This window comes from Oncorhynchus keta, chromosome 26, assembly GCF_023373465.1.
Source record: "Oncorhynchus keta strain PuntledgeMale-10-30-2019 chromosome 26, Oket_V2, whole genome shotgun sequence".
Classification (NCBI taxonomy): domain Eukaryota; kingdom Metazoa; phylum Chordata; class Actinopteri; order Salmoniformes; family Salmonidae; genus Oncorhynchus; species Oncorhynchus keta.
The window spans coordinates 39,935,744-39,959,279 of NC_068446.1; the positions used below are offsets into that span (position 1 = coordinate 39,935,744).

At 46.5% G+C, this 23,536-nt stretch overlaps 1 protein-coding gene and 1 long non-coding RNA gene across 2 annotated transcripts in view; one reads left to right on the forward strand and one right to left on the reverse strand.

Moving 5' to 3' along the window:
• LOC118378820 (unconventional myosin-IXAa-like) overlaps positions 1 to 23,536 on the reverse strand; it is a 311,583-nt gene that overhangs the window by 157,012 nt on the left and 131,035 nt on the right. Inside the window, 2 exon segments of the mRNA XM_052480840.1 lie at positions 4,559 to 4,621; positions 5,807 to 5,901. Coding sequence (XP_052336800.1) covers positions 4,559 to 4,621; positions 5,807 to 5,901 — 158 coding nt within the window.
• On the forward strand, positions 15,801 to 17,213 carry LOC127912095 (uncharacterized). Its single transcript, XR_008080671.1, has 3 exons — positions 15,801 to 15,881; positions 15,938 to 16,165; positions 16,886 to 17,213. It is a non-coding gene; the product is annotated as an uncharacterized LOC127912095 (long non-coding RNA).

Below are 23,536 nucleotides of genomic sequence, written 5' to 3' on the forward strand. Positions count from 1 at the left end.
CAAATTTGAAATATCACATTTACAAGTATTCAGACCCTTTACTCAGTACTTTGTTGAAGCACCTTTGGCAACGATTACAGCCTCGAGTCGTCATGGGTTTGACTGGACAATCTTGGCAAACCTGTATTTGGGTAGTTTTTCCCATTCTTCTCTGCAGATCCTCTCAAGCTCTGTCAGGTTGGATGGGGAGCGTCGCTGCACAGCTATTTTCAGGTCTCTCTAGAGATATTTGATTTGGGTTCAAGTTCGGGCTCTGGCTGAGCCACTCAAGGACATTCAGAGACTTGTCCCAAAGCCACTCCTGCGTCGCCTTGGCTGTGAGCTTAGGGTCGTTGTCCGATTGGACGGTGAACCTTCAGTCCTGAGTGCTCGTCATCAAGGATTTCTCTGTACTTTGCTCCGTTCATCTTTCCCTCGATCCTGACTAGTCTCCCAGTCCTTGCCACTGAAAAACATCCCCAAAGGATGATGCTGTCACCAGCATGCTTCACCGTAGGAATGGTTCAGGTTTCCTCCAGATGTGACACTTGGTATTCAGGCCAAAGAGTTGGTTTCATAAGATATGAAAATGTTGTTTCTCGTGGTCTGAGAGTCCCTGCGGTACCTTTTGACAAACTCCAAGCGGGCTGTTTTGTGCCGTCTGGCCACTCTACCATAAAGGCCTGATTGGTGGAGTGCTGCAGAGATGGTTGTCCTTCTGGAAGATTCTCCCATCTGCACAGAGGAACTCCGGGGCTTCTTGGTCACCTCCCTGACCATGACCCTTCTCACCCATTTGCTCAGTTTGGCCGGGCGATAAGCTCTAGGAAGAGTCTCATAGCAAAGAGTCTGAATACTTATATAAATAAGGTATCAGGTTTTAATTTTTAATACATTTGCAATGATTTCTAAAAACCTCTTTTTGCTTTGTCATTATGGGGTATTGTGTGTAGATTGACAAGGATTTTTTTTATTTAATCCATTTTAGAATAAGGCTGTAACGTAACAAAATGTGGAAGGGGTCTGAATACTTTCCAAATGCTCTGTATATTTATTGAATATTATATGAATCCTATAAATTAAAATGACAGATTTGGGTGATTAGTTTTATTTTTCAGGGATCAAATTATACTGAAACAAAATAATGTTGCTGGAATGTTTATCGTATCTGTTTCTAATAGGTCTCATGGCTGGTCGTATCTGTTTCTAATAGGTCTCATGGCTTATCGTATCTGTTTCTAATAGGTCTCATGGCTTATCGTATCTGTTTCTAATAGGTCTCATGGCTTATCGTATCTGTTTCTAATAGGTCTCATGGCTTATATCTGTTTCTAATAGGTCTCATGGCTTATTATCTGTTTCTAATAGGTCTCATGGCTTATCGTATCTGTTTCTAATAGGTCTCATGGCAATCGTATCTGTTTCTAATAGGTCTCATGGCTTACATCTGTTTCTAATAGGTCTCATGGCTGGTCGTATCTGTTTCTAATAGGTCTCATGGCTTATCGTATCTGTTTCTAATAGGTCTCATGGCTTATCGTATCTGTTTCTAATAGGTCTCATGGCTTATCGTATCTGTTTCTAATAGGTCTCATGGCTTATCGTATCTGTTTCTAATAGGTCTCATGGCTTATCGTATCTGTTTCTAATAGGTCTCATGGCTTATCGTATCTGTTTCTAATAGGTCTCATGGCTTATCGTATCTGTTTCTAATAGGTCTCATGGCTGGTCGTATCTGTTTCTAATAGGTCTCATGGCTGGTCGTATCTGTTTCTAATAGGTCTCATGGCTGGTCGTATCTGTTTCTAATAGGTCTCATGGCTGGTCGTATCTGTTTCTAATAGGTCTCATGGCTTATCGTATCTGTTTCTAATAGGTCTCATGGCTGGTCGTATCTGTTTCTAATAGGTCTCATGGCTGGTCGTATCTGTTTCTAATAGGTCTCATGGCTTATCGTATCTGTTTCTAATAGGTCTCATGGCTTATCGTATCTGTTTCTAATAGGTCTCATGGCTGGTCGTATCTGTTTCTAATAGGTCTCATGGCTTATCGTATCTGTTTCTAATAGGTCTCATGGCTTATCGTATCTGTTTCTAATAGGTCTCATGGCTTATCGTATCTGTTTCTAATAGGTCTCATGGCTTATCGTATCTGTTTCTAATAGGTCTCAGTATCTGTTTCTAATAGGTCTCATGGCTCGTCGTATCTGTTTCTAATAGGTCTCATGGCTGGTCGTATCTGTTTCTAATAGGTCTCATGGCTGGTCGTATCTGTTTCTAATAGGTCTCATGGCTGGTCGTATCTGTTTCTAATAGGTCTCATGGCTTAGTATCTGTTTCTAATAGGTCTCATGGCTTATCGTATCTGTTTCTAATAGGTCTCATGGCTGGTCGTATCTGTTTCTAATAGGTCTCATGGCTGGTCGTATCTGTTTCTAATAGGTCTCATGGCTGGTCGTATCTGTTTCTAATAGGTCTCATGGCTGGTCGTATCTGTTTCTAATAGGTCTCATGGCTGGTCGTATCTGTTTCTAATAGGTCTCATGGCTGGTCGTATCTGTTTCTAATAGGTCTCATGGCTGGTCGTATCTGTTTCTAATAGGTCTCATGGCTTATCGTATCTGTTTCTAATAGGTCTCATGGCTTATCGTATCTGTTTCTAATAGGTCTCATGGCTGGTCGTATCTGTTTGTAATAGGTCTCATGGCTCGTCGTATCTGTTTCTAATAGGTCTCATGGCTCATCGTATCTGTTTCTAATAGGTCTCATGGCTGGTCGTATCTGTTTCTAATAGGTCTCATGGCTGGTCGTATCTGTTTCTAATAGGTCTCATGGCTTATCGTATCTGTTTCTAATAGGTCTCATGGCTGGTCGTATCTGTTTCTAATAGGTCTCATGGCTGGTCGTATCTGTTTCTAATAGGTCTCATGGCTTATCGTATCTGTTTCTAATAGGTCTCATGGCTTATCGTATCTGTTTCTAATAGGTCTCATGGCTGGTCGTATCTGTTTCTAATAGGTCTCATGGCTTAGTATCTGTTTCTAATAGGTCTCATGGCTGGTCGTATCTGTTTCTAATAGGTCTCATGGCTTATCGTATCTGTTTCTAATAGGTCTCATGGCTTATCGTATCTGTTTCTAATAGGTCTCATGGCTTATCGTATCTGTTTCTAATAGGTCTCATGGCTTATCGTATCTGTTTCTAATAGGTCTCATGGCTGGTCGTATCTGTTTCTAATAGGTCTCATGGCTGGTCGTATCTGTTTCTAATAGGTCTCATGGCTGGTCGTATCTGTTTCTAATAGGTCTCATGGCACAGTATCTGTTTCTAATAGGTCTCATGGCTTATCGTATCTGTTTCTAATAGGTCTCATGGCTGGTCGTATCTGTTTCTAATAGGTCTCATGGCTGGTCGTATCTGTTTCTAATAGGTCTCATGGCTGGTCGTATCTGTTTCTAATAGGTCTCATGGCTGGTCGTATCTGTTTCTAATAGGTCTCATGGCTGGTCGTATCTGTTTCTAATAGGTCTCATGGCTGGTCGTATCTGTTTCTGATAGGTCTCATGGGTCGTATCTGTTTCTAATAGGTCTCATGGCTGGTCGTATCTGTTTCTAATAGGTCTCATGGCTGGTCGTATCTGTTTCTAATAGGTCTCATGGCTGGTCGTATCTGTTTCTAATAGGTCTCATGGCTTATCGTATCTGTTTCTAATAGGTCTCATGGCTGGTCGTATCTGTTTCTAATAGGTCTCATGGCTGGTCGTATCTGTTTCTAATAGGTCTCATGGCTTATCGTATCTGTTTCTAATAGGTCTCATGGCTTAGAGTATCTGTTTCTAATAGGTCTCATGGCTTATCGTATCTGTTTCTAATAGGTCTCATGGCTGGTCGTATCTGTTTCTAATAGGTCTCATGGCTGGTCGTATCTGTTTCTAATAGGTCTCATGGCTGGTCGTATCTGTTTCTAATAGGTCTCATGGCTGGTTGTATCTGTTTCTAATAGGTCTCATGGCTGGTCGTATCTGTTTCTAATAGGTCTCATGGCTGGTCGTATCTGTTTCTAATAGGTCTCATGGCTTATCGTATCTGTTTCTAATAGGTCTCATGGCTTATCGTATCTGTTTCTAATAGGTCTCATGGCTGGTCGTATCTGTTTCTAATAGGTCTCATGGCTGGTCGTATCTGTTTCTAATAGGTCTCATGGCTGGTCGTATCTGTTTCTAATAGGTCTCATGGCTGGTCGTATCTGTTTCTAATAGGTCTCATGGCTGGTCGTATCTGTTTCTAATAGGTCTCATGGCTGGTCATTTCCGAAGGAACTGTAATGAAGGTCTTTTATACATATCTTTTTATTTAACTAGGCAAGTCAGTTCAGAACAAATTATCATTTACAATAACGGCCTACCCCGGCCTACCACGGCCTACCCCGGCCTACCACGGCCTACCCCGGCCAAACCCGGACAACACTGGGCCAATTGTGCGCCGGGCCCAAAAGGACTCCCAATCACGTCCGGGTGAGATACAGCCTGGATTCGAACCAGGTACCGCAAATGACATGGAACGACACCATTCTCCCTCACCTTTCATTGTGCTCCTGGTAGACCAGGCGTGACTTCTCCAGTAGGTACTTCTCCACATACGCTCTGTCAACACAGGAATGACTTTAGACAAGAGACACTTTCTACAGAGTTTCGAACAGAGACACAGATGGAAACAGAGGCACAGAGGGAGAGAGACACAGAGGGAGAGAGACACAGAGGGAGAGAGAGACACAGAGGGAGAGAGAGACACAGAGGGAAACAGAGGCACAGAGGGAAACAGAGACACAGGGGGAGAGAGAGACACAGAGGGAGAGAGACACAGAGGGAGAGAGAGACACAGAGGGAGAGAGAGACACAGAGGGAAACAGAGGCACAGAGGGAAACAGAGACACAGAGGGAGAGACACAGAGGGAAACAGAGGCACAGAGGGAAACAGAGACACAGAGGGAGAGAGAGACACAGAGGGAAACAGAGACACAGAGGGAGAGAGACACAGGGGGAGAGAGAGACACAGAGGGAAACAGAGACACAGAGGGAGAGAGACACAGGGGGAGAGAGAGACACAGAGGGAAACAGAGACACAGAGGGAGAGAGAGACACAGAGGGAGAGAGAGACACAGGGAGAGAGAGAGACACAGAGGGAGACAGAGACACAGAGGGAGAGAGAGACAGAGGGAGAGAGAGACACAGAGGGAAACAGAGGCACAGAGGGAAACAGAGACACAGGGGGAGAGAGAGACACAGAGGGAAACAGAGACACAGAGGGAGAGAGAGACACAGAGGGAGAGAGAGACACAGAGGGAAACAGAGACACAGAGGGAGAGAGAGACACAGAGGGAAACAGAGACACAGAGGGGAGAGAGACACAGAGGGAGAGAGAGACACAGAGGGAGAGAGAGACACAGAGGGAGAGAGAGACACAGGGGGAGAGAGAGACACAGAGGGAAACAGAGACACAGAGGGAGAGAGAGACACAGAGGGAGAGAGAGACACAGAGGGAGAGAGAGAGACACAGAGGGAGAGAGAGACAGAGGGAGAGAGAGACACAGAGGGAGAGAGACACAGAGGGAGAGAGAGACAGAGGGAGAGAGAGACAGAGGGAGAGAGAGACACAGAGGGAGAGAGAGACAGATGGAGAGAGAGACACAGAGGGAGAGAGAGACACAGAGGGAGAGAGAGACACAGAGGGAGAGAGACAGAGGGAAAGACACACAGCAGAGAAACAGAGAGGAATGAAAGAGGAAGGGAGGTCCAGACGGATAAAGGAGGTGTAGCGGTCTCTCTCACCCTCGGACGGTGCCACTCTCCTGGTAGTTGACCTGGATGAACTTCCCAAAACGGCTGGAGTTGTCGTTGTGAGCCGTCTTGGCGTTCCCGAATGCCTGGAGAGAAGAGGAGATACATTTAGGTTTATTTAAAAATCGTTGTACATGTGAGGAAATACAATAATTTCAAAAGAAGGTAAAAGGCTATCAAAAAAAGTATATCAATCAATGAATTATTACAATTACAATGAATGCATAAAAACACACCACTGAGCTGTAACGTCATGACAAAGGTTGAACTAACAGAACCCTGATGAAGACCACTTCCTGTCAAAACATTGGTACATAAATTATTCCATCGGAGTCACTAGTGTACGGAACACACAGAGCGAACGCACAGAGGGAATACACACATCACAACTCTATATCTGGGGTCACCAGGTACAGTATATATACTGTACTATGTGTCAGTACACACACACACACACACACACACACACACACACACACACACACACACACACACACACACACACACACACACACACACACACACACACACACACACACACACACACACACACACACACACACACACCTGGTTATCAATACAAACACCCAACCCCGCTGCACAGTGTGAGAGCTCCTAACAGGTCCGTATTTCTGTTGGCCAGGTCTCACTGAGTCAGGGAGTACAGGTCTCAGAGTCAGGGAGTACCGGTCTCAGAGTCAGGGAGTACAGGTCTCAGAGTCAGGGAGTACCGGTCTCAGAGTCAGGGAGTACAGGTCTCAGAGTCAGGGAGTACAGGTCTCAGAGTCAGGGAGTACAGGTCTCAGAGTCAGGGAGTACAGGTCTCAGAATCAGGGAGTCAGGGAGTCAGGGAGTACAGCTCTCAGAGTCAAAGAGTACAGGTCTCAGAGTCAGGGAGTACAGTACACAGAGTCAGGGAGTACAGGTCTCAGAGGTCTCAGGGAGTACAGGTCTCAGAGTCAGGAGTACAGGTCTCAGAGTCAGGGAGTACAGTACACAGAGTCAGGGAGTACAGTACACAGAGTCAGGGAGTACAGGTCTCAGAGTCAGGGAGTACAGGTCTCAGAGTCAGGGAGTACAGGTCTCAGAGTCAGGGAGTACAGGTCTCAGAGTCAGGGAGTACAGTACTCAGAGTCAGGGAGTACAGGTCTCAGAGTCAGGGAGTACAGGTCTCAGAGTCAGGGAGTACAGGTCTCAGAGTCAGGGAGTACAGGTCTCAGAGTCAGGGAGTACAGGTCTCAGAGTCAGGGAGTACAGGTCTCAGAGTCAGGGAGTACAGGTCTCAGAGTCAGGGAGTACAGGTCTCAGAGTCAGGGAGTACAGGTCTCAGAGTCAGGGAGTACAGTACACTGAGTCAGGGACTACAATGATTCTTTAGTTGTGGACACGACATCACTTCACTCCCTCTCTTGCTATTGGTCCTCATCTTTGTAAGTCACCTTGATTTAGCACCTGTGTGTTTTATCAGTTTCTTAATGAAAATATTTAGTGAACTCCATGACAGTTGCTAAAGAAAGGGGCTATAGCAGCACACAAGTAGACTAGAAATGCATGCTGGGCCGGGCGTGTCCTGAGCTGGTGAAGTGAGAGCTCATGGGCTAGAAGGCAGACGCTCCAGCCTTTGGGAATCTCGCTCTGTGCTCCAGTCAAATTGGGAACGCTCCACTCCACTCAGATACTCTGCTCCCTCCCTCCCTCCCTCCCTCCCTCGCACCCTCCCTCCCTCCCTCCCTCCCTCCCTCAAACTCTCTCCTCTCTCTCTCTCCCTCCCTCTCCCCTCTCTCCTCCCTCCCTCTCCCCTCCCTCCCTCCCTCCCCCCTCCCTCCCTCTCCCCCTCCCCCTCCCTCTCCCTCCCTCCCCCCCAGTGCTGTAGATTATATAATGGTAATTTAGCAGGAGCATTCCAGGAGTACAGATTTCAATTGGCACTTTATGAGCTGGAACCTTATACAGTCCTGCACTGGAGGCAACCAACCAAGTAACCAAGCCAGTTTTATTCTGAACTGGCTCCTGAAACATAGGGAGGGAGAGACAGAGAGCGAGAGAGAGACAGAGAGACAGCGAGCGAGAGATACATACAGAGAGATCGAGAGAGACATACATACAGAGAGACAGAGAGAGACAGAGAGAGAGAGAGATACATACAGAGAGACAGAGAGACAGAGAGAGACAGAGAGAGACAGAGAGAGACAGAGATAGAGAGATACATACAGAGACAGAGAGAGAGAGAGAGACAAAGAGAGAGAGAGAGAGACAGAGAGAGAGAGAGAGACAGAGAGAGGGAGACAGAGAGACAGACAGAGAGAGACAGAGAGAAACAGAGAGAGAGAGACAGAGAGAGGGAGACAGAGAAACAGACAGAGAGAGACAGAGAGAAACAGAGATAGAGACAGAGAGAGAGAGAGAGACGGAGACAGAGAGACCGTGAGAGAGAGATACAGAGAGAGAGAGAGACGGAGACAACGAGAGAGAGATACATACAGAGAGACAGAGAGCGAGAGAGAGACAGAGACCGTGAGAGAGAGAGAGAGATAGAAAGACACTTGAGAGAGAGATACAGAGAGAGAGAGAGACGGAGACAACGAGAGAGAGAGAGAGAGAGAGAGAGACGGAGACAGAGAGACCGTGAGAGAGAGATACAGAGAGAGACAGAGACAAGAGAGAGACAGAGAGAGAGAGAGAGATACAGAGAGACAGAGAGAGAGACAGAGAGATAGAGAGAAGAGAGATACAGAGACACAGAGAGAGAAAGACACAGTGAGACAGTGAGAGAGACAGAGAGATACAGAGAAACAGAGAGAGAGAGAGACACAGCGAGATTGTGAGAGAGACAGAGAGATACAGAGAAACAGAGAGAGAGAGAGACACAGCGAGACAGTGAGAGAGACAGAGAGAGAGAGCGAGCGAGAGAGACAGCAGGTGATTACACTCCAGTCAGCACAGACCCAGACAACAGTCCAGCACAACAACACCCAGCCACATAATAATACACCCAGCGCACCCTAGACCTTCTATCTGAGGACCAACTACCCAGCTACATAATAATACACCCAGCCTCATAATAATATACCCAGCACACCCTAGACCTTCTATCTGAGGACCAACTACCCAGCTACATAATAATACACCCAGCCTCATAATAATATACCCAGCACACCCTAGACCTTCTATCTGAGGACCAACTACCCAGCTACATAATAATACACCCAGCCTCATAATAATATACCCAGCACACCCTAGACCTTCTGTCTGAGGACCACCTAGGTTTACCCAGCCTCATAATAATATACCCAGCACACCCTAGACCTTCTGTCTGAGGACCAACTACCCAGCTACATAATAATACACCCAGCACACCCTAGACCTTCTATCTGAGGACCAACTACCCAGCTACATAATAATACACCCAGCACACCCTAGACCTTCTATCTGAGGACCAACTACCCAGCTACATAATAATATACCCAGCACACCCTAGACCTTCTATCTGAGGACCAACTACCCAGCTACATAATAATATACCCAGCACACCCTAGACCTTCTATCTGAGGACCAACTACCCAGCTACATAATAATACACCCAGCACACCCTAGACCTTCTATCTGAGGACCAACTACCCAGCTACATAATAATACACCCAGCCTCATAATAATATACCCAGCACACCCTAGACCTTCTATCTGAGGACCAACTACCCAGCCACATAATAATATCCCCAGCCTCATAATAATATCCCCAGCACACCCTAGACCTTCTATCTGAGGACCAACTACCCAGCTACATAATAATATACCCAGCACACCCTAGACCTTCTATCTGAGGACCAACTACCCAGCTACATAATAATATACCCAGCACACCCTAGACCTTCTATCTGAGGACCAACTACCCAGCTACATAATAATATACCCAGCACACCCTAGACCTTCTATCTGAGGACCAACTACCCAGCCACATAATAATACACCCAGCACACCCTAGACCTTCTATCTGAGGACCAACTACCCAGCTACATAATAATATACCCAGCACACCCTAGACCTTCTATCTGAGGACCAACTACCCAGCTACATAATAATATACCCAGCACACCCTAGACCTTCTATCTGAGGACCAACTACCCAGCTACATAATAATACACCCAGCACACCCTAGACCTTCTATCTGAGGACCAACTACCCAGGTAATAATATACCCAGCACACCCTAGACCTTCTATCTGAGGACCAACTACCCAGCTACATAATAATACACCCAGCCTCATAATAATATACCCAGCACACCCTAGACCTTCTGTCTGAGGAACAACTACCCAGCTACATAATAATACACCCAGCCTCATAATAACACCCTAGACCTTCTATCTGAGGACCAACTACCCAGCTACATAATAATACACCCAGCCTCATAATAATATACCCAGCACACCCTAGACCTTCTATCTGAGGACCAACTACCCAGCTACATAATAATACACCCAGCACACCCTAGACCTTCTATCTGAGGACCAACTACCCAGCTACATAATAATACACCCAGCCTCATAATAATATACCCAGCACACCCTAGACCTTCTATCTGAGGACCAACTACCCAGCTACATAATAATATACCCAGCCTCATAATAATATACCCAGACTATACCCAACTACCCAGCTACATAATAATACACCCAGCCTCATAATAATATACCCAGCACACCCTAGACCTTCTATCTGAGGACCAACTACCCAGCTACATAATAATACACCCAGCCTCATAATAATATACCCAGCACACCCTAGACCTTCTGTCTGAGGACCAACTACCCAGCTACATAATAATACACCCAGCCTCATAATAATATACCCAGCACACCCTAGACCTTCTATCTGAGGACCAACTACCCAGCTACATAATAATATACCCAGCACACCCTAGACCTTCTATCTGAGGACCAACTACCCAGCCACATAATAATACACCCAGCACACCCTAGACCTTCTATCTGAGGACCAACTACCCAGCTACATAATAATATACCCAGCACACCCTAGACCTTCTATCTGAGGACCAACTACCCAGCTACATAATAATATACCCAGCACACCCTAGACCTTCTATCTGAGGACCAACTACCCAGCCACATAATAATACACCCAGCCTCATAATAATATACCCAGCACACCCTAGACCTTCTATCTGAGGACCACCTAGGTTAACCCACCCAGCACACCCTAGACCTTCTGTCTGAGGACCAACTACCCAGCTACATAATAATACACCCAGCCTCATAATAATATACCCAGCACACCCTAGACCTTCTGTCTGAGGAACAACTACCCAGCTACATAATAATACACCCAGCCTCATAATAATATACCCAGCACACCCTAGACCTTCTGTCTGAGGACCAACTACCCAGCTACATAATAATACACCCAGCTACATAATAATATACCCAGCACACCCTAGACCTTCTATCTGAGGACCAACTACCCAGCTACATAATAATACACCCAGCACACCCTAGACCTTCTATCTGAGGACCAACTACCCAGCTACATAATAATACACCCAGCCTCATAATAATATCCCCAGCACACCTTAGACCTTCTATCTGAGGACCAACTACCCAGCTACATAATAATATACCCAGCCTCATAATAATATACCCAGCCTCATAATAATATACCCAGCGCACCCTAGACCTTCTATCTGAGGACCAACTACCCAGCCTCATAATAATATACCCAGCACACCCTAGACCTTCTATCTGAGGACCAACTACCCAGCTACATAATAATACACCCAGCCTCATAATAATATACCCAGCACACCCTAGACCTTCTGTCTGAGGACCAACTACCCAGCTACATAATAATACACCCAGCCTCATAATAATATACCCAGCACACCTTAGACCTTCTATCTGAGGACCAACTACCCAGCTACATAATAATACACCCAGCCTCATAATAATATACCCAGCACACCTTAGACCTTCTATCTGAGGACCAACTACCCAGCTACATAATAATATACCCAGCGGACCCTAGACCTTCTATCTGAGGACCAACTACCCAGCTACATAATAATATACCCAGCACACCCTAGACCTTCTATCTGAGGACCAACTACCCAGCTACATAATAATACACCCAGCACACCCTAGACCTTCTATCTGAGGACCAACTACCCAGCTACATAATAATATACCCAGCACACCCTAGACCTTCTATCTGAGGACCAACTACCCAGCTACATAATAATACACCCAGCACACCCTAGACCTTCTATCTGAGGACCAACTACCCAGCTACATAATAATATACCCAGCACACCCTAGACCTTCTATCTGAGGACCAACTACCCAGCTACATAATAATACACCCAGCACACCCTAGACCTTCTATCTGAGGACCAACTACCCAGCTACATAATAATATCCCCAGCACACCCTAGACCAGGGGTGTCAAAGTCAAATGGACGGAGGGCCAAATAAAAAATTTAGCTACAAGCCGAGGGCCGGACTGTTCGAATGTTCATTGAACATTTTTTAAATGACGCATATAGTCTAGTGAACCTAATTGAACCTACTGAAAACCTAACAAATATATTCCAATATGATCAGATAAATAAAGCAATATTTTCTTATGGCTCTGTCAGTAATCTTTAATTTTCAACAGACACAAAAGACAAATTTCCTTTATATAAAAATCCCCATAACATGAACATTAAATGAAAGAAACCGGTATTCAAGGCACCATCAGTAGCCTATATTTTCTATTTTAGCAAAAGTGGGCTAAATGTACTTCAAAGAAAAAAACAATAATAGCAATTTTCTATCATCCACTCAACTGAAATATTTTTAAAATATAATTGGATTGAAATACAATAAAATAAAGTGCAAAAATCTATTAATCAAAAACAACACTTTGTTTAAGGAGAAGTAACATGCAGTGAAAACAAATATTTAAACTTTAACTTTTAAACTTGAACTGAGTAAAAACTCTAAATATGTGATTGCACAGTAATGTTCACTTGTTTGAGGTTGAGGGTGATACTTGGTGGTGTCCCATCTTTTCCACAAGTTCATCAATGTTCGGGGTAAGGCTCTGAGCTGAGGAAATCCTCAGAATTGAGTGGAGGTGTTCAGCAGTAAGTCGACTTCTGTGTGATGTTTTGTTCAAGTTCATCAAAGAAAACAGTTGTTCACACAGGTATGTGCTGCCAAACATAGACAACGTTTGAGCAGCCTGGATGCGCAGCTGGGGCATTGTGTCGGGAGGAAACGGGCGAACTCCGCAGCACCCACTGCCGCATATTTTGCCCTCAGTGCATCATTGCATTGGAGGTCAATCAACTCCATTTGGAGGTTTGGTGGTGAGCTTTCCACGTCAACAGCAAATGGGTTACCGAGCAGTTCCAACCTGCTTTTTGGTGCTTCAAAGTCAGCAAATCGGCGTCGAAAGTCAGCGGCAAGCATACCTATTTTATCAGCCAACTGTGCGCTCGGGAACGCACTGGTAGAGAGCTTCTCTTTCATGGTCTGGCAGCTGGGAAAGTGGCTCAAATTTTCTTTCCGCATCTGCGTCTCCCACAGAGTCAGTTTGGTTTTAAATGCCTTCACTGTACTGTACATATCAGAGATTACACGATCCCGACCCTGCAGCTGCAAGTTCATTGCATTCAGATGACTCGTAATGTCACACAGAAAAGCCATTTCACACAGAAACATTTCGTCTCGGAGTTGTGTTGTGTCTTTCCCTTTGCTGTCCAAGAACAGACAAATCTCCTCACGAAGCTCGAAACATCTTTGAAGCACCTTTCCCTGGCTTAGCCATCGCACCTCTGTGTGATAAGGCAAATCACCATGCTCCGTTTCTAACTCCGTCAGAAATGCCTTGAACTGGCGGTGATTCAAACCTTTGGCTCTGATAAAGTTAACTGTGCGCGTGATGATGCTCATTACATGCTCCATTTTCAAAGCTTTACCGCACAACGCTTCCTGGTGTATGATACAATGATAAGCTGTCAGCTCACCTGTCGCGTTTTCCTCTTGCATCTTTTCCCGTATCTTCGCCACCAGTCCGCTCCTGTGTCCACACATCGCAGGTGCTCCGTCGGTTGTCAAACCCACGAGTTTTTCCCAAGGCAGCTCCATCTCATTTACACATCTTGACACCTCTTCATACAAATCATGCCCCGTAGTTGTGCCATGCATAGGACGTAAAGCCAAAAACTCCTCTGTCACGCTTAGGCTGGAGTCCACTCTGCGGATGAAAATTGACAACTGGGCAATGTCAGAAATGTCGGTGCTCTCATCCACAGCCAAGGAATATGCAATGAAATCTTTTCCTTTTTCACAAGCTGCTCTTTTAGATTGATGGACAACTGGTCTACTCTCTCGGCAATGGTGTTTCTGCTCAGACTCACATTTAAAAAGAGTTGCCTTTTTCTGGGCAAACTTCGTCACAAACTTTAATCATGCAGTTTTTGATGAAATCCCCCTCCGTAAATGGCCGGGCTGATTTAGCGATCTCTTCTGCCAAAATAAAACTGGCCTTGACAGCAGCCTGGCCTTGTGATTTGGCTTTTTTGAACAGAGCCTGTCGAGATTTGAGGCCTCGTTTTAATTCCTCTGCCTTTTGTAGCCTTTGTTCCATGTCCATATTCTTGTTTTTGTCCGCGTGTTTCGTTTCATAATGTCGTCTCAGATTATACTCTTTCAGTACCGCCACACTTTCTCCACACAGAAGACACACAGGTTTTCCAGCTACCTCCGTGAACAAATACTCCGACTCCCACCTTGTTTGAAACCCCGGTTCTCAGTGTCCACCTTCCGTTTTGCCATTTTTGATGGGTATCTGAAAGTTAATTTTACTGTGATGCTGACAACTGCTGTGCCAATAAATATTGAAATGAAGCAGCCTACTGCTCGGTGCGTCACCGTTGCATTGTGGGAAATGTAGTATTGGTGCGTGTAAAAGATCTGCGGGCTGCCGGCTTGCTGCGGTCTGCGGGCCGGTTCTAATAATAAATCAAGATCATCCCAGGGGCCGTAAAAAACCTTCTCGCGGGCCGGATGTGGCCCGCGGGCCTTGACTCTGACATATGTGCCCTAGACCTTCTATCTGAGGACCAACTACCCAGCTACATAATAATACACCCAGCCTCATAATAATATACCCAGCACACCCTAGACCTTCTGTCTGAGGACCAACTACCCAGCTACATAATAATACACCCAGCCTCATAATAATATACCCAGCACACCTTAGACCTTCTATCTGAGGACCAACTACCCAGCTACATAATAATACACCCAGCCTCATAATAATATACCCAGCACACCCTAGACCTTCTGTCTGAGGACCAACTACCCAGCTACATAATAATACACCCAGCCCCATAATAATATACCCAGCACACCCTAGACCTTCTGTCTGAGGACCACCTAGGTTTACCCAGCCTCATAATAATATACCCAGCACACCCTAGACCTTCTATCTGAGGACCACCTAGGTTAACACCCCCAGCACACCCTAGACCTTCTATCTGAGGACCACCTAGGTTAACCCACCCAGCACACCCTAGACCTTCTATCTGAGGACCACCTAGGTTAACCCACCCAGCACACCCTAGACCTTCTATCTGAGGACCACCTAGGTTAACCCACCCAGCACACCCTAGACCTTCTATCTGAGGACCACCTAGGTTCACCCAGCCACATAATAATACACACAGGCACAAACTATCTGAGGACCAGCCTAGGTTAACCCACCCAGCACACCCTAGACCTTCCATCTGCAGGTAAACCAGAGTGGTTATCCCCATCCTGCAGCATACAGCAGGTAAGACCAGAGTGGTCTATCCCCTGAGGACCACCTAAACGCAGAGGTTCACGTAAAGACTACCATACAGTGGTTATCCCCATCCTGCTACCACGTAAAGACCTACCATATCTGAGGTAAACGCAGAGTGGTTATCCCCATCCTGCTACCACGTAAAGACTACCATACAGCAGGTAAACGCAGAGTGGTTATCCCCATCCTGCTACCACGTAAAGACTACCATACAGCAGGTAAACGCAGAGTGGTTATCCCCATCCTGCTACCACGTAAAACTACCATACAGCAGGTAAACGCAGAGTGGTTATCCCCATCCTGCTACCACGTAAAGACTACCATACAGCAGGTAAACGCAGAGTGGTTATCCCCATCCTGCTACCACGTAAAGACTACCATACAGCAGGTAAACGCAGAGTGGTTATCCCCATCCTGCTACCACGTAAAGACTACCATACAGCAGGTAAACGCAGAGTGGTTATCCCCATCCTGCTACCACGTAAAGACTACCATACAGCAGGTAAACGCAGAGTGGTTATCCCCATCCTGCTACCACGTAAAGACTAAACCAGTGGTTATCCCCATCCTGCTAGGAAAAGACTACCATACGCAGGTAAACGCAGAGTGGTTATCCCCATCCTGCTACCACGTAAAGACTACCATACAGCAGGTAAACGCAGAGTGGTTATCCCCATCCTGCTACCACGTAAAGACTACCATACAGCAGGTAAACGCAGAGTGGTTATCCCCATCCTGCTACCACGTAAAGACTACCATACAGCAGGTAAACGCAGAGTGGTTATCCCCATCCTGCTACCACGTAAAGACTACCATACAGCAGGTAAACGCAGAGTGGTTATCCCCATCCTGCTACCACGTAAAGACTACCATACAGCAGGTAAACGCAGAGTGGTTATCCCCATCCTGCTACCACGTAAAGACTACCATACAGCAGGTAAACGCAGAGTGGTTATCCCCATCCTGCTACCACGAAAAGACTACCATACAGCAGGTAAACGCAGAGTGGTTATCCCCATCCTGCTACCACGAAAAGACTACCATACAGCAGGTAAACGCAGAGTGGTTATCCCCATCCTGCTACCACGAAAAGACTACCATACAGCAGGTAAACGCAGAGTGGTTATCCCCATCCTGCTACCACGAAAAGACTACCATACAGCAGGTAAACGCAGAGTGGTTATCCCCATCCTGCTACCACGAAAAGACTACCATACAGCAGGTAAACGCAGAGTGGTTATCCCCATCCTGCTACCACGTAAAGACTACCATACAGCAGGTAAACGCAGAGTGGTTATCCCCATCCTGCTACCACGTAAAGACTACCATACAGCAGGTAAACGCAGAGTGGTTATCCCCATCCTGCTACCACGTAAAGACTACCATACAGCAGGTAAACGCAGAGTGGTTATCCCCATCCTGCTACCACGTAAAGACTACCATACAGCAGGTAAACGCAGAGTGGTTATCCCCATCCTGCTACCGCGTAAAGACTACCATACAGCAGGTAAACGCAGAGTGGTTATCCCGATCCTGCTACCACGTATAGACTACCATACAGCAGGTAAACGCAGAGTGGTTATCCCCATCCTGCTACCACGAAAAGACTACCATACAGCAGGTAAACGCAGAGTGGTTATCCCCATCCTGCTACCACGAAAAGACTACCATACAGCAGGTAAACGCAGAGTGGTTATCCCCATCCTGCTACCACGAAAAGACTACCATACAGCAGGTAAACGCAGAGTGGTTATCCCCATCCTGCTACCGCGAAAAGACTACCATACAGCAGGTAAACGCAGAGTGACTGTGCCTCAAAACCAAATGTTTACCTGGCCCACCACTCCACCCTGGACTTGAACAGCCTCTATGACCAGGTCCACCTCTACAAGGCAGCAGTGCCCACCACTCCACCCTGGACTTGAACAGCCTCTATGACCAGGTCCACCTCTACAAGGCAGCAGTGCCCACCTTTGCCCGGAATCTAAAGGACATTGCTCTCAAATGCAGCCCCAACACTTCACACAGGAGCAACAGATCAATAGACACCCCACCCAGACCCCCCTGGACCTACACATAGAGGACCCATGCCGAGAGGACCTACATCCAGACCACAGGTACCTGGATGTAGAGCAGGTACCTGGACTTCACCAAATAAATCAGAAATACAGACATTGTCATCCTACAAGAAACCTGGTATAGAGGAGACAGACCCACTGGTTGCCCTCTAGGTTACAGAGAGCTGGTAGTCCCATCCACCAAACTACCAGGTGTAAAACAGGGAAGGGACTCAGGGGGTATGCTAACTTGGTATAGAGCAGACCTAACTCACTCCATTAAATTCATCAAAACAGGAACATTTTACATCTGGCTAGAAATTAATTCAGAAATTACCTCAACAGAGAAAAATGTTCTCATGTGTGCTACCTATATCCCCCCCAATAGAATCCCCATACATTAACGATGAGAGCTTTATTAAATAGTACCCACAAAACACCAGTCTCAACGTCAACAGCGAAGAGACGACTCCGGGATGCTGGCCTTCTAGGCAGAGTTGCAAAGAAAAAGCCATCTCTCAGACTGGCCAATAAAAATAAAAGATTAAGACGGGCAAAAGAACACAGAAACTGGACAGATGAACTCTGCCTCAGAACAACAGTTTTCAGCTGTGCTAACATAACTGCAAAATGGTTTTCTAATGACCAATTAGCCTTTTGAAATTATACACTTGGATTAGCTAACACAACGTGCCATTGGAACACAGGAGTGATGGTTGCTGATAATGGGCCTCTGTACGCCTATGTAGATATTCCAATAAAAATCAGCTACAATAGTCATTTACAACATTAACAATGTCTACACTGTATTTCTAAACAATTTAATGTTATTTTAAGTATTTCTTTAAAAAATAAGGATATTTCTAAATAACCCCAAATATCTGAACGGTAGTGTATATAGTCAATGGTAGGCTTCGAGGGGACTCCTTTGGTTGGTACACCTATAGCTCATCTCTTGGCAGTAGTACTGTAGACTACTTTATCACTGACCTCAACCCAGAGTCTCTCAGAGCATTCACAGTCCGTCCACTGACACCCCTATCAGATCACAGCAAAATAACACTCTACTTGAACAGAGCTATGGTCAACCATGAGGCATCAAAGCCAAAGGAACTGAATAATATTAACAAATACTTAATTAAGGAAAGTAATGTGGAAATCTACCAAAAAACAATTAGGCAACAACAAATGCAATGGTTTGATGAAGAATGCAAAAACCTAAGTAAGAAATGGAGAAACCTGTCCAACCAAAAACATAGAGACCCAGAAAACCGGAGTCTAAGCCTTCACTATGGTGAATCACTAAAACAATACAGAAATACACTACGGAAAAAGAAGGAACAGCACGTCACCTCAATGTAATTGAATAATCCATAGACTCTAACCACTTCTGGGACAATTGGAAAACTCTAAACAAACAACAACACAAATAGTTATCTATCCTAAAATGGGATAAACCACTTCTCCAATCTTTTTGGCTCTATAACAAAGAACAAACATATTAGAGACAAATATTTCCCTCAGATTACACAGACCCACAAAGAAATCGATAACAAATCCAATTTTGATAAACTCCCATATCTACTGGGTGAAATACCACAGTGTGCATCACAGCAGCAAAGGGCCACCAGTGAAGAACAAACACCATTGTAAATACAACCTATATTTACGTTTATTTATTTTCCCATTTGTACTTTAACTATTTGCACATCACTACAACGCATAATATGGAGAGAGAGAGAGAGAGAGAGAGAGAGAGAGAGAGAGAGAGAATGAGAATGAGAATGAGTGAGAGAAACATACAGGGAGTCAGGCAGCTAACTCTCTCATAGCAGGAAGTTCATATGGTAGGCTAATGGACTAAATCCTGGGGTCAACAGCTCTCAGGGGTGGTTGTGGGAACAGCTCACAGGGGTGGTTGTGAGAACAGCTCTTAGGGGTGGTTGTGGGAACAGCTCACAGGTGTTGTTATGAGAACAGCTCTCAGGGGTGGTTATGAGAACAGCTCTCAGGGGTTGTTATGAGAACAGCTCTGAGGGGTGGTTGTGAGAACAGCTGTCAGGGGGGGTTGTGAGAACAGCTCTGAGGGGTGGTAGTGAGAACAGCTCTGAGGGGTGGTAATGAGAACAGCTATGAGGGGTGGTAGTGAGAACAGCTATGAGGGGTGGTAGTGAGAACAGCTATGAGGGGTGGTTGTGAGAACAGCTCTCAGGGGTTGTTATGAGAACAGCTCTGAGGGGTGGTAATGAGAACAGCTATGAGGGGTGGTAATGAGAACAGCTATGAGGGGTGGTTGTGAGAACAGCTCTCAGGGGTTGTTATGAGAACAGCTATGAGGGGTGGTAATGAGAACAGCTATGAGGGGTGGTAATGAGAACAGCTATGAGGGGTGGTTGTGAGAACAGTTCTGAGGGGTGGTTGTGAGAACAGCTCTGAGGGGTGGTTGTGAGAACAGTTCTGAGGGGTGGTTGTGAGAACAGCTATGAGGGGTGGTTGTGAGAACAGTTCTGAGGGGTGGTTGTGAGAACAGCTCTGAGGGGTGGTAATGAGAACAGCTATGAGGGGTGGTTGTGAGAACAGCTCTCAGGGGTGGTTGTGAGAACAGCTATGAGGGGTGGTAATGAGAGCAGCTCTCAGGGGTGGTTGTGAGAACAGCTCTGAGGGGTGGTTGTGAGAACAGTTCTGAGGGGTGGTTGTGAGAACAGCTATGAGGGGTGGTTGTGAGAACAGTTCTGAGGGGTGGTTGTGAGAACAGCTATGAGGGGTGGTTGTGAGAACAGCTATGAGGGGTGGTTGTGAGAACAGCTATGAGGGGTGGTTGTGAGAACAGCTCTCAGGGGTGGTTATGAGAACAGCTATGAGGGGTGGTTGTGAGAACAGCTATGAGGGGTGGTTGTGAGAACAGCTATGAGGGGTGGTTGTGGGAACAGCTCTCAGGGGTGGTTGTGAGAACAGCTCTCAGGGGTGGTGTGAGAACAGTTCTGTGGGGTGGTTGTGAGAACAGTTCTGAGGGGGGGTTGTGAGAACAGCTCTGAGGGGTGGTTGTGAGAACAGCTCTGAGGGGGGTTGTGAGAACAGCTATGAGGGGTGGTAGTGAGAACAGCTGTGAGGGGTGGTTGTGAGAACAGCTATGAGGGGTGGTAATGAGAACAGCTATGAGGGGTGGTTGTGAGAACAGTTCGGAGTGGGGGTTGTGAGAACAGCTATGAGGGGTGGTTGTGAGAACAGCTCTGAGAGGTGGTTGTGAGAACAGCGATGAGGGGTGGTTGTGAGAACAGCTATGAGGGGGGGTTGTGAGAACAGCTATGAGGGGTGGTTGTGAGAACAGCTCTCAGGGGTGGTGTGAGTGTGTATGTGTGTGGCTGAGGAGCATGTCCTCACATTTTATATTTGGGAGTGTACAGTATGTGCGTGTGGCATGTGGCCGACGCGTGTTCACATGCTTGTTCTTGTACTTGTTCGTGTGTGCGAACAATGAGTGGGGCTGAGTCACAGTGGGTTAGCTCCAAAAAAACATTCACCTTCACTGGGACCAGAGAGGAAAACCCATGATCACTGTACCGTACTGGTCTCTACTCTGCATTGTCTGTGTATGTTTTGCTTGTGTGTGTGTGTGTGTGTGTGTGTGTGTGTGTGTGTGTGTGTGTGTGTGTGTGTGTGTGTGTGTGTGTGTGTGTGTGTGTGTGTGTGTGTAACGGATGTGAAACGGCTAGCTTAGTTAGCGGTGCGCGCTAAATAGCGTTTCAATCGGTTACGTCACTTGCTCAGAGACCTTGAAGTAGTAGTTCCCCTTGCTCTGCAAGGGCTGCGGCTTTTGTGGAGCGATGGGTAACGATGCTTCGAGGGTGACTGTTGTTGATGTGTGCAGAAGGTCCCTGGTTCGCGCCCGGGTATGGGCGAGAGGACGGTTTAAAGTCATACTGTTACATTGGTGCCGTGACCCGGATTCGAACCGGGGTTGCTGCGGAAAAAAGGAGGAAGGTCAAAAGGGGGGTGGGCGCCCGGGTATGGGCGAGGGGACGGTTTAAAGTCATACTGTCACGTGTGTGTGTGTGTGTGTGTGTGTGTGTGTGTGTGTGTGTGTGTGTGTGTGTGTGTGTGTGTGTGTGTGTGTGTGTGTGTGTGTGTGTGTGTGTGTGTGTGTGTGTGTGTGTGTGTGTGTGCGTGTACACTGAGTATACAAAACATTAAGGACACCTGCTCTTTCCATGAAAGGCAAAGTGGGATACCTGGTCAACTGAATGCCTTCAACTGAAATGTGTCTTACGCATTTAACTCAACCCCTCTGAATTAAAGAGGTGGGGGGGGCTGCCTTAATTGATATCCACGTCTTACAGCGCCAGTGGAACAGTGGGTTAACTGCCTTGTTCAGGGGAACAGTGGGTTAACTGCCTTGTTCAGGGGAACAGTAGGTTAACTGCCTTGTTCAGGGGAACAGTAGGTTAACTGCCTTGTTCAGGGGAACAGTGGGTTAACTGCCTTGTTCAGGGGAACAGTAGGTTAACTGCCTTGTTCAGGGGAACAGTGGGTTAACTGCCTTGTTCAGGGGAACAGTGGGTTAACTGCCTTGTTCAGGGGAACAGTGGGTTAACTGCCTTGTTCAGGGGAACAGTAGGTTAACTGCTTTGCTCCGGGGCAGAACGACAGATTTTTACATTGTCAGCTCGGGGATTTGATCCAGCAAACTTTCGGTCAAAAGTGTCCTGTGTGGATCAAGAATGATCCACCACTCAAAGGTCATCCAGCCAACTTGACACAACTATGGGAAGCATTGGAGTCAGAATGGGCCAGCATCCCTGTGGAACCGTTTCAACACATGGTAGAGTCCATGGCCCCGAAGAATTGTCGCTGAATCTGAGGGCTAATGTTTTGTACACTCAGCGTACATGTGTCTGTGTAACGGCAGTGCTCTACTAGCCAGCACTACATTAGCTCAGTCATTGAAGCCAGTGCCCCGAGGGCGGTTCCACGCTGTCACTTGGTGTTAGCCTGTTAGCATGACTGCCGCTGCAGAAAGAGCACAATTTCACACCCTCTGAGTGCACTGTGGTGGCTCTTGTGTAAAGGGTGTCGGTGAGTAGCGTCGAGGGGACAGGGAGAGCAGGATTGATTCTGACTCGCTAATTAGCCTGTCCATTACTATACTGCGGCTAATGCTAGTGTACCTTCAGTGCCTAACTGCGGCTAACGTCAAGCCCTGTCCTGGCTAGAATAATTTGCTAGCTAGGTACTATTGGTTCCAACTCATTCTCCCCATACTCTTCTTCTCCTAGCCTCGTTTCCACATCGAACGTCCTTGGAAAACACTGACAGGTGACCTACCGGCTTGACAAATGCCGCCAATGTACTGTAACCACCCATTCATAACACCCACTGTTTGAATGAAGCTGCAAGTCCCTAAAATGATCGATGTTGGCTGCCTCCACATGTAAGCCTGCCAGTTTGTTGAGCCTGATAGGTTTTGCCTCTGTGGGTATCCAGGTCAAAGCTGGGGGCCTGCTGGGGGATTGGGAGTGACTCACGCCCCTCGAGCTGAGAGGTGAAAACCCCTGTGGTTCAGAGTCCTACCCACCCTCTGCCACTCTACCTCACAGGAAAACACTCAGACTGTAGACAGGAAACCATTCTGACTGTAGACAGGAAGCCACTCTCCCTCACAGGAAACCACTCTAACTGTAGACAGGAAGCCACTCTGACTGTAGACAGGAAACCACTGACTGTAGACAGGAAGCCACTCTACCTCACAGGAAAACACTCTAACTGTAGACAGGAAGCCACTCTGACTGTGGACAGGAAACCACTCTGACTGTAGACAG